Source organism: Labeo rohita, chromosome 21 (assembly GCF_022985175.1).
Source record: "Labeo rohita strain BAU-BD-2019 chromosome 21, IGBB_LRoh.1.0, whole genome shotgun sequence".
Taxonomy (NCBI): Eukaryota; Metazoa; Chordata; class Actinopteri; order Cypriniformes; family Cyprinidae; genus Labeo; species Labeo rohita.
This window is the reverse complement of record NC_066889.1, coordinates 22,062,085-22,074,818: the sequence shown is the minus strand read 5'-3', so window position 1 is coordinate 22,074,818 and position 12,734 is coordinate 22,062,085. Positions and strand designations below refer to the sequence as shown.

At 35.4% G+C, this 12,734-nt stretch overlaps 1 protein-coding gene across 1 annotated transcript in view; it reads right to left on the bottom strand.

Annotated features, from left to right (window-relative positions):
• Positions 1 to 12,734, bottom strand: part of si:ch211-196i2.1 (collagen alpha-1(I) chain) — a 69,895-nt gene that overhangs the window by 37,228 nt on the left and 19,933 nt on the right. The window contains 5 exon segments of the mRNA XM_051093535.1: positions 1,948 to 2,028; positions 3,110 to 3,241; positions 5,919 to 6,114; positions 7,615 to 7,773; positions 8,031 to 8,175. Coding sequence (XP_050949492.1) covers positions 1,948 to 2,028; positions 3,110 to 3,241; positions 5,919 to 6,114; positions 7,615 to 7,773; positions 8,031 to 8,175 — 713 coding nt within the window.

Here is a 12,734-nt window from a genome sequence, read left to right as displayed (position 1 = left end):
CATTATGAACTCTGACAACCACACACGGACAATTGCCTATAGGGTCAAGCAAACATCTACTACAGTATGACATTAACATGTAAATGTCATCCATACTGCTTATATAGTTAAACTGGAATAAAAAAGTACATGCATATACATGAGTCTCTCATTTGATCACCTGACCCAAAAATATGCATACATGCAGGTACACATATTCAACATTCATGACTCTGGCCTCAAATCTGTGACACAAAAAATATATGACAAGCTAAATTAGCAATTACCTTTGACCTCTGACCTCCTGTTGGGTTAAAAAGATCAAAGAAAGCCATAAGTTTCTTATTAATCCGTTCCACGGGGAGCATGAGTCCAGGAAACTGGCAAAATGGTGGAGGCATCAAAGCGAAACACCACAACAAAAAGGTTTACAGTCAAGAGGTTATGCCACAAGAGAGACCGAAACTGGAGAAATAAAGCAGGTTATTTAAAAAACAATCTGGTGCTCTTTAGTCTTTGAAATCCACCACCTTTTTGACACAAGATAATGGAGTCCAGGTGATTGACACTCTCACCAAAAGAAACATTTGGTTTTGAATAGAATGGAATATGGAGTCCATCAATATTCATATCTGCAGTTTCTAAGATTGAGTCACAGCCCACAATGACCATGAATCTTTTGGCCAAACAGCTCACAGCTGCCAAACGCACATGGACTGAAGAGGCTGCTATAGCTCAGCAACACCACACACCATCTTTATTTGGCTTTAGAAGAGACAAAAGAAATTTGGAAAGCCTGCTTGGGTTTGATATGTGATTACAAGTTCACAGTATGCTGCAAGACTGCGAGAGTGTCATTTGTTCTCATCAGCAATGTCTTTTGATTTTGTAGATATAAAAACCGCAGATTAGTCATTAAATTACCATCAGACTGTCAGGAAAGGTGTGCAAATACAAATATGGCTTCTAATGAGGTTTAAAATATGTTGAGTGGTAATTTAAATTGACAGTTCACGTGTTATGCTTGAGGCCACAATTTTGAGCAGTTGAATCCACATCAAACATGCAACCAAAATATGATTCTCAAAACATAATGCTCTTCATCACTTCTTGTAAAAACAACTGGTTAAAAATAAATTTATGTTAATTTAACAGATATGTATTGAGTTACAAAAATTCTGTCATCATTTACTCATACTCTTATAGCTTCCAAAATAAGCAAAAAGCAACATAAATGTTGTCCATAAGACTTGTCTGCTGTATTCTTTTTTTCTACACAGTCTTCTGAAGAGAATAAAGAGATAGATTAAGGTGCTTCTTCATCATTTTTAAAAAATCTTTTTTGTGATACAGAAAACTCTGCAATATGTCTTCTTGTGTGTTTTACACAAGGTCATATGTGACCCTGGACCACAAAACCAGTCTTAAGTAGAACTGATATATGTGCAGCAATAGCCAAAAATACATTGTATGGTTCAAAATTATAGATTTTTCTTTTATGCCAGAAAATTAGGGGGATATTAAGTAAAGATCATGTTCTATGAAGATATTTTGTAAATTTCCTACCATAAATATATCAAAATATAATTTTTGATTAGTAATATGCATTGCTAAGAACTTCATTTAGCAATGCTTCATCAACTTTAAAGGTGATTTTCTCAATATTTTGTTTTTTTTGCAGCCTCAGATTCCAGATTTTAAAATAGTTGTATCTCGGCCAAATATCGTCCTATCCTAACAAACCATACATCAATGGAAAGCTTATTTATGCATCTTATTTATTTATTCAGTATAAATATATATTGCGTATCTCTAAAAAATCCAGGGTCCAGGGTCCAGGGTAACATATGGGTTTGGAATTGCATGAAGGTGAGTAAGAGCATTTTCATTTTTGGGTGAATTATGAATTTTACTACATACAGTGTGAGAAGTAACTTAGTGGCACAGCAGCACAGTATTGCTACTTACAGTCAGTTTTGCATGGATAGCGTCACTGCCCTCCACTGTCTCTAATAAGTCCTCCAAGTCATTTGAGGACAGCAGAAGCTCCTGGACAGGAAAGGGAAAAGATGATACATGTAGAACTCTTGAAAGATGTATATTGAAATAAAGAAATGTACAGCACACAATATATCTATACACAATAATATAAATATTCTGTTTTTATATCTTCCATTGTTTAAAGGATTAGTTAACTTACAAAATGAAAATTTCCTGATAATTTAATCACCCCATGTCATTCAAGATGTTCATATCTTTCTTTCTTCAGTTGAAAAGAAATAAGAAGTTTTTTGAGAAAAACATTCTAGGATTTTTCTCCACATAATGAACTTCAATGGTGGCCAACAGGTTCAAGGTCCAAACTGCAGTTTCAATGCAGCTTCAAAGGGCTCTACACGAACCCAGCCAAGGAATAAGCATCTTATCTAGTGAATCGATTGGTCATTTACTAAAAAAAAGAAAAAATTATATACTTTTTAACCACAAATGCTCATCTTGCTCTTGCTCTACAACATAGTCATGTTTGAAAGGTCATGTGCGGTTAGTTTCTCGTCTGAGTACTTTGGTTCAAAAAGGTAGGGTAGGGCGGAAAACTCCATCTTATTTTCTCCTCCAACTTCAAAATCATCCGACACTGCTATTTTACCTTGTTTTGTAAAGGGTGTTTGACTTTCTTTGCACGTTCGCTTTGTAAACACAGCATCAGTATTCCCCCCACGTCATTTTCCAACGTGATTACGTAATGTGTGAGGTCAAGCTAGTGCAAGACGAGCATTTGTGTTAAAAAAAGTACATGATTTTTTTTTTTTTAGAAAATGGACAGTCGTTTTACTAGACAAGACCCTTATTCCTCGCGGGGGATCGTGTAGAGCCCAAGGAAGCTGCATTGAAACTGCAATTTGGACCGTCAATCCACTGATCCCCATTTAAGTCAACTAAAGAAAGTAAGACATGAACATCTTGGATGCCATGGGGGTAAGTAAATTATCAGGAAATCTTTATTCTGGAAGTGAACTAATCCTTTAAGTCATAGTGAATTCATATGTCACTTGGTAGAAACTAGTCTAACTCAGAAGACGTAAGTGTGGGTAGGTTGCATGACATTCCCTGTACAGTACGGCTTGCTCACCTCTTCAGTGTGTATGCGAGGAGAGCGAGGTGGTTTGTGTCCGGTTCCGCCACACTGGGGTTGGAAAAAAGCACACTGATCTCGAGCTGCATCTGGTTCTCCCATCAGAAATGCCACTTGCATCAGATCACCCTAAAGAAACGAGGCAAATGAAACAGTTACACCTATACAGATGCATGTGTACAAACCCAGATGGTCACACAGTGCATGCATGCATGCCTACTTACAGACACACAAGCACACACACACGCAAGCATACGCTCTTTTACAAACAGTTCATTTTGGTATGTCAATGCTTGAAGTCTAAATGACAGTCCGGTAATCTTTTAAACATCTTATAATACAATGATGTTTGTTTTAATTATAAAGTATTGCCATAGAAGCCGGTAAAATGCAAATCCTACTCATGTCACCACATGACTGAGCTCAGTGTATGAGTCTATAAATGGGATGTTTGCACTCTATGATGTAATTCTCTGAGACTCAGCCTAGACTTCATGCTGTATTAACTTTTTCTGTATAACGCAACTAAAAAAGGGCATTTAACTTTTGCACAGCTGTCTAAACTATACTCCTACACGCATTAAATGCCTGTCCTTCAACATAACACAGGGATTTAATTTGAAATCCACTTTACAAAGCCAAAACAATCTTTCAAAATGTATTTTTTTTACCCCCAACCTGATGTGGGTCTGTTGTTATAATCTATAATCTATGGCCATGTACACACCCCAGCTACAAACATTTTACATTTAGTGTCACTAATTTAAACTGATCATTTATATGCCAAACAGGTTAAAATGGCACCTAAGATGGCATATAACACCAAAATGTTAAAACGTCAACAATCATGTGTTTAGGTTAGAAATGGCTCCTTTACTCTGTATACATGAACGAAAAATTAAAGTAGCTCACCCAAAAATGAAAATTTGCTGAAAATTTACTCACCTTCAGACCATCCAAAATGTAGGTGAGTTTGTTTCTTCATCAGAACAGATTTGGAGACATTTAGCATTAAATCACTTTCAAATGATCCTCTAAAGTTAATAGAATAAGAGTCCAAAGAGCTGATTAAACCATCACAATAATCCACAAGAAACCCATACGATTCCAGTCCATTAAATAACATCTTGTGAAGTGAAAAGCTTTGTGTTTGTAATAAACAAATCCATCATCAAGACATTTTTTAACATCATACCATTGTTTACAGCTAAAATACTAGTCCTAAGATTCTAGTTCTATAATATTGTCTCCAGTGAAAAAGTCATCTTGTCTAAATCAGGAGAGAAATATGCACAGATCAAGAACCATTTACAAGCCAAAACAGTTATAAACAAATATGTGATATAAATTCATTTTGATGTGAAAGGACAGCAGGGGACTTTTTCACTGGAGGGAGCTTTATCATAGATTACCTAATCATTTTCGGCCAGAAAAGTCTCATGCATCATTTTCAAACATTTTGATGTTTTTAACAGTGGCACCCATTTACAAATTATGAAAAACTCATCTACATCTTGGATTGATCTTGGAGTAAATTTTCAGCAAAATTTTCATTTTGGGGTGAACTATTCATTTAAGTGACAAATAAAAATGTCTGTCAGTATGAACAATGCATTAAAGTATTTGGAAATTCAAATTTACGATACCTGCACTATGGAGAAAAGACTGACTTTACAATTCTTTATTAAAGGGGTCATCAGGTGCCCATTTTCCACAAGTTGATATTATTCTTTAGGGTCTTAATGAGAAGTCTATAACATACTTTTGGTAAAATGTCTAGTGGTAGTGTAAAAAACACAATTTTTACCTTGTCAAAATCAGCCCTTTTTAGAGCGAGCCGTTCTATTGCACGGCTCCTTTAAATGTTAATGAGCTCTGCTTGCCCCGCCCCTCTCTTCTGTGGGGTGACAAGCTACAGTGTCTACTTTAGCTGCATTTAGCCACTAAACTTGCTAACTAGCATATTATTAAGAAAGCGGGTTTGCAAAGATGCAAAAAACTATAGAACATAGACGCATTAAACATTAATCCTCTGCGTCTTCAGCGGCTCAGATGTCAGGAGTAAATGATGACTGCTATGTTCATTATTACATCCAACAACACAACACCTCAGTCGCACAATCGGAGACATTCTTGTCTTCCCCTGCACCGGAGTCGACACAATGGCGGTCGGACACACAGCTCACTCAGCTCATTTAGGGTGGGTCTAAGGTAAGATGATTGTGTCAAAAAAGGGGATATTACTTATAAAGATTTAAAAAATACCACTGGGTGGGTTTTTATCATTATAGGGTGGATGTGTACACACACTGTCAACACATATTTATGTTGAAACAGCATGTAAAAATGAGTTTTGCATCCGTTGACCCCTTTAAATTCATTCTTTAACTGAGTGCTACATGGAGCGCTTCATGTTATGGCATGCTGTTTTTATAAACCAACAAATCATACTCTTGTTCAATTTTGCATCAGACATTATTTATGTAAGAAACAGTGCTGGCAGTTTGTAACAGATAGTTGCACATAAAAAATATATAAAATCTCTATCCGCTTGTCAGCAACTGAATGTCCAATCCATCTGGAGACTTGGATGAGTATAAACGCAGATGTTCAGCTTAGGGTATAGTAACTCCTATACACTGAGAGACCCTCATCCTCCATAAACTGAGACTTTGGTTTTACATGCCGACTGGGAACGTTTTTGGAGATGCATTTACAGTATGTGTCATGTGATGAAGGATACACTATTCTTATCACACAGTAAGTGTTTGGACCTCATAAAACAAGATGCTGTTTGCATACTGACCTCAAAAGGTGTCTCAAAACCCTCAATGATTCCTCCCACCATAACCAGGCCATCAGTGGAGATTCCCAAACCGTCCTTGTAAGCCCAGTCTACGCTCTCAACCATGGAGCAATCCACATACAACGCCAACCGGCCTGAGGAGACGCTGACCGCAATGCGGTGCCAACCCCCATCAGACAGCACTGCCACGGGGAACCTGGGAACGAAAGGACGGGTTTTGAAAAACAAACTACTTTGTTTAGTTTTCTTGACAGGGTGGTCATGCTTGCTAAATTATCGGAAAACAGAGAGAGTCAGGAGGACCCAAAAGAAAAGCAGAAACCATTAAATTTCCTGGCAAACCATTCATAGTCACAATGCTTCCTGTCTTTACAATGACAAATGACTTTTTTGGTATACGCAAGCTTAAACTAAACAGAAACCCGTATGAGAGCACAGTAAGAACATTATGCCATTGTTATGTCACCTCATAACAAATGAGAATCAGAAACAAGTAAAATGTGAGCGTAAAACTTCCATTTATTTTGTCCTGCAGGTGGGTAATTAGGCGACAGGTCCAAATATTAGTTTTGAGAGGCCTCGAGTTAAATCCCATGCCTCATTTACACGTCTCGACTGTAAGGCTTGGCTTAAGTCTAAGCCAAATCCAGAAATCTTGGTTTAATATATCACACAGCGCCTCAACACAGTGGGGTCTGTGCTTGTGTTTAAAATTAACCATTGGCCAAAACTAATACTTTCATGACATGAAGAATGAGCAGATGATGAGGATGGTTTTGTCATCATGGAAGAGGAACAAAGAAGGTCAATGACATTCAAAAGCAAGCAACAGAAAATAAGAGAGGAGAAGGAGAATAAACAGACTGTGGTTACATAACAGGATTCACTGAGATGTGCCTTTTAATTTAATCTTTTCCCTGCCAAGATGACAGCTTTGGGACCAAAGTGTGAACCACAAAATAATGACGACCACCAAGTAATTGAGTTTTCAGATGGTTCCCTGTTAACCACCGTTTAAGAGTAATTCAACATTGGCAATTACGTAGACTTGTCTCCTTTCCAACTTGTCTTGTCAGGAAATATGTTTTTTATTTGGTGAATAATTGTTTGGATGCTTTGACTGTCTGCAATAAAAAAAATAAAATAAAACAACAAAATAAAATATAGTAAAATAAAACAGAATAACTAAAATAAAATAAATAAAAATAAAATAAAGAAGTAAAATAGAATAAAATAAAGTAAAATTAAATTAAATAAAGTAAAATGAAGTAAAAGAAAGTCATATAATATAAAATAAAGTAAAATAAAATGAAGTAAAAAGAAATGAAATAAAGTAAAAAAAGTAAAATCAATTAAAAATTAAAATAAAATAAAATAAAATAAAACAAAATAAAGTAAAATAAAATAAAGAAAAATAAAGTAAAACAAAGTAAACAATTAAAATAAAGAAAAATAAAATAAAGAAAAATAAAATAAAAAAATAAAATACAATAAAATAAAGTAAGATAAAGATAGTAAGATAAAAGATAAGCAAAAAAATAAAAATTAAATAAAAAGTAAAAAAATAATAAAGTAAAACAAAGTAAAGTAAAATAAAATAGTACATTATAAACAAAAAATTAAAGTTAAAAAATAAAATTAAAGGTAAAGAGTTTCCCAAAAACTCTCCCTGTCTGTCAGTGAAGTGAAGACTCACTCATAGTGTCGTTGTTGGGTGCTGATAAAGGTAAACGTGTAGGCACTGATGCGAATCTGCAGGAGAATGTGTCCATCTGGACAGAGGAAAGTCAGCAAACTGCGGTCTTCAGACTGGGAGCTACGCAGATGCAACAGCAAACTAAACTCATCACTAAAGCTGAGAAAGAAATGAGACAGAAAGGTTCACAATTACATGTCTACATTGGCTTTACGAAATAACATCATATTTAAAAAAAAAAAAAAAAAAAAAGAATCAAATCACAAAGTGGTTTTCAGCTTATTCTTGCAAACTATATTTGTACACAAATTATTTTTTGATACAAATATAAACCAAATCTGGAAAGTCTAAACTGAAAAACATAATAAAATTAAAAAATAAAACTTTTTATGTCAGTGGACAATAAGTGCGCATACCTGTGTCCAAACACTTGCCGTAGTGGTATAGAGAGGGTGGAGTATTGGCCTACATGCAGGACTGGACATCTTTGACTTTCCTGCGTTACTGATGCGTTGCTACTATTTGCCACCTGCCACAGATGATCAAGAAGGTCTATTGCTTCTGCCAAACAATTAAAAGCAAAAGGAAAAACAGGTTAAGTACATTTTCAACAAAACTTCAGCTTTTTTCCTAAGAGACAGGAGGGTGGGCAAGTCACAGGAGGACTAGGTCTAACCTAGATTGCATAATGGATACCAGAAACATCTGTTTTGAATATCGCAGCAGGTACAGATGAAAACCGAGGCTGTAAACAAAAGGCTCTGTTGTCTAGGTGCATTTTTTTTGTATTATTCATTAGCTCTGTTGAGGTCTTAGCAAGTCTGAGGTAAGTCTGTGTGCGAGCAGTCACTCAGGAAATCAGTTCACCGTATGGAGAAACAGACTTGTTCTGCCCTTTCATTAGATGTTTAGTGGGTCATAACAAGTCAGCTGGTCTTAAAAGGTGCAGTCATACCCCCATAGTGCCCACCATTGTGTCCGCTCCTTAACATGCTCATTTCCTGTGGGCGCTGAATGACTTAATTTACAGAGTATACTGTGTGCTTGCTAATGTTTATGTGCGTGGGCATATCTCATGCCTCCGGGTCCAGGCTTGTGTTTTAGTGCACAGCATTGTGCAAAATGAGACAAATAAATCTTGCTGAATGCTGCATTTAATCAAATGCAAGAGAGAGAGAGAGAGAGAGAGAGAGAGAGAGAGAGAGAGAGAGAGAGAGGTACTCAGAAAGCACAGTTTGCAATGAGCAGGTCTGAAACACACCTGCAGCTAGTTTACTCTGAGGGAACTGATCCATCACCATTGGTTTCAGATTGAAGTGCAGACTTCATTTACAAGACATTCATGTCTAGAATATGGTGTTGCAGTTGATAAACAATAAATTGCAAATTTTAAAACTTGAAGTATGAGGTCAGTATTTGATCAAAAATATAGTTAAACAGTAACATTGTTAAAGGATTAGTTCACTCCAGAATTAAAATTTTCTGATAATTTACCCCCATGTCATCCGAGACGTTCATGTCTTTCTTTCATCAGTCGAAAAGAAATTAAGGTTTTTGAGGAAAAGGTTCCAGAATTTTTCTCCATATAGTGGACTTTAATGGGGATCAACGATTTGAAGGTCTAAATTGCAGTTTCAGTGCAGCTTCAAAGGGCTCTACATGATCCCAGTGTGTGTAGCAAAACGATTGGTCATTTTCTAAAAAAATAAAAAATTATATACTTTTTAACCACAAATGCTCATCTTGCACTAGCTTTTTTTATGACCAATCCACTAGATAAGACCCTTATTCATGAGATTGTGTAGAGCCCTTTGAAGCTGCATTGAAACTGCAATTTGGACCTTCCATCCATTGGCCACCATTGAAGTCCACTATATGGAGAAAAATCCTGTTTTCCTCAAAAACCTTAATTTTTTTTCAACTGACGAAAGAAAGACATGAACATCTTGAATGACATGGGGGTGAGTAAGCGATTAGGAAATGTTAATTCTGGAGTGAACTAATCTCTAGAAACATTTTTATAATCAACATCGAAAACAGCTGTGCTGCTTCATATTTTGGTCACACTTTATTTTGAGGTTCAGTTCTCGCTATTAACAAATCATTAACTATGGCTTTTGCCTTAATAAACTCCTAATTTGCTGCTTATTAATTGCTACTATGGTAGTTGTTAAGTTCAGGTATGGGGAAGGATTAGGGATGTAGAATATGGTCATGCAAAATAGGTGCTTTATAAGTACTAATAAACAGTCAAAATGTTAATAATAGGCATGATAATAAGTAACTAGTTAATAGTGAGAATTGTTCCCTGTACCAAAGTGTTACCCATATTTTTGGGAAACATGATACATATTTTCTAGATTCTTCAATGAATAGGAAGTTCAAAAGCATTTTTAAAAAAATAAATCTTTTATAACATTGTAAATGACTTTCCTCTTTTCCACTTTTGATCAATTTAATGCATTCTTGCTCAATAACACTATTAATTTCTTAGAAATCTTACTGACACCAAAAAAATGTGAAAAATAATGTACATAAAATTTAGATTATATATATTATTTGTACTATTTTGAGTAAATTAAAAATGCTAAAAACTAAAATCAATCATTTTGAATGTTGCAAGTTAATTTAGGCATAACAGCTTTATAATGTACATAATTACATTTATTTTAAGATCTGTGAAAGATTACATTAAACTATTATTTTAATTAATAGTATTTCAAAATTTAAGCGAATGTCAGATAACAAAGGCAATCTACACTTCCAGTCAAATTTGATCCAAAATTTTGAAATATTTTTACTATTTAAAATAACTGTTTTCTATTTGAATATATTTTAAAATGTAATTTTTTCCTGTGATTTTAAAGCTGAATTTTTAGCATCATTACTCCAGTCACATGATCCTTCAGAAATCATTCTAATATTCTGATTTGCTGCTCAAAAAACATTTATTATTATTATTATTATTATGTTGAAAACAACTGAGAAGAATTTTTTAGGTTTTTTTGATGAATAGAAAGTTCAGAAGAACAGCATTTATCTGAAATAGAAATCTTTTGTAACATTATAAATGTCTTTATCATCACTTTTGATCAATTTAAAGCATCCTTGCTAAATAAAAGTATTCATTTCTATAATTTCCAAAAAAAAAAAAAAAAACACTGGCTTGAATGGTATAGTGTATAATGTTACAAAAGCTTTTTATTTCAGATAAATGCTGATCTTTGGATTTTTCTATTCAAAGAATCCTGAAAAAAAAAAAAGTACTCAATTGTTTTAAATATTGATGATGATAATGTTTCTGAACAGCAAATCAGCATATTAGAATGATTTCTGAAGAATCATGTGACACTGAAGACTGGAGTAATGGTCCTGAAATTTTACATTTTAAAATATACTGAAATACAAAACAGTTAAATAGGAAAAATCTTTCAAAATTGTACTGTTTTTGCTGTACTTTGGATCAAATAAATGCAGGCTTGGTGAGCAGAAGAGACTTCTTTAAAACACATTCAAAACACAGACTTTTGACTGGTAGTGTAAGCGTACAAATGAGCATGCAAAATTACATGAGGTGACACCGGCATCAGGCAAACTAACAACACTATACATAGGCTGCTTCTGCCAACACTGTTAACAAGGAAGAGAGTGAGTCAACAGGTTAAGCGAGGATTCTGATGACTGAACATACACATGAAGCACAGCTGATTTACACACTGTGTAACGAGCACTGCACCAGGACTGCAAGCTTTTTTCCGGGAACATGTAATTGTTCCAACAGGATTACACATCCCCCTCTTCCCTTACTCTCCCTTGGTCTCATAGTAAACACATTCCAAAGTGAACATGCTCCAAATTTTGACCAGATTTTTTGGTTTCTTTCATATGAAATTTCGGCAATTCATAATAAAATTACATTTAAATATAAACATATTCTTTAACACATTCTTTTTCTGCTCCAATAGAACAGCTATAAACAGACAGCTAGATTCTACATAGCACTCCTGCCAATTTCATGGTGGTTGTCACATTATTCATGGCTATTAGTCAAGCTGTATCGGTCATTCTGGAAACACATATGCAGACCCCTATCTGGTGACACAGACTAAAATCCACCTCTCAAAACACTATGATTGTTTCTGAACCCTTAGCCAACAATATTAACCCATACATAAGCCAATGGAAATTTTTACAGATATTCAGAGAGAATTTGGCTTACTTCCTGTCCTTACAATGATATATCAACAAACTGAGTCTGCTGGCTGAAAGTCTGAAAACAAAAGAAGTGATTTTCAGGTTAAGACCTGCTTTAGACTAACAAAAGGATCCATAAATACTGAGGATATGACATAACGCTCACATCAAAGCTCAGATGACTTCAGTCCAGATGTGGAGATGCTGTCATCTTAAATTACATTGGAATAAAAGATCCTACAAGGATATTCCACTCATTTAGATTATAATCTAGAGAGCAGGTCGGAGAAATTTGCTTGTGAAGCATCATGGCAACATGGTATCATTTATCAAAAAACATAACATAGAGGAGAAAAGAGAACAAAGGAGACACTCCTCGCTTTCAGGAAAGGTTAAGGTTAAACAGTTCTTACCCAAGTTCACTCCACTAAAATGACTGATGCATTTTCCCTCAGTTTCAAACGACATAGAAATGACAACACACACACAAAAAAAACATAAACCAGACGCCTGAAATCGTTTTTAGTTGAAACGCGTGCACTCATAAACTCCCGCCATATCCTGAGGGCACCGTGGTGTCCGTGTTTCAAAACACGGCTCATGTTCAAAGCTGTGTTTATGACAGGGGAGATTGATTTGGGGGTCACACAATGCATACTGTCTGAATATTTTCTGTGAGGGCTGTGGGTGATGCATTCTCAGTCAAGCACTTTCCATAGGTTCAGGCCTATTTCTGTGGCCGTGCTTGGGAGAGCATGGACTAAGCCAAGGAGAACATTCCTCGAGGACACATCATGTCTGCAAGCTGTATGACTGCCACATGGATGTGCAGCAGAGTGGATAACAGGGTTTTCAATGTGTAGCCACATTAAACCCACTCCGACAAAATACAACTTCGAATGCTGGTTTAAGCTGGTCTTTAGTTG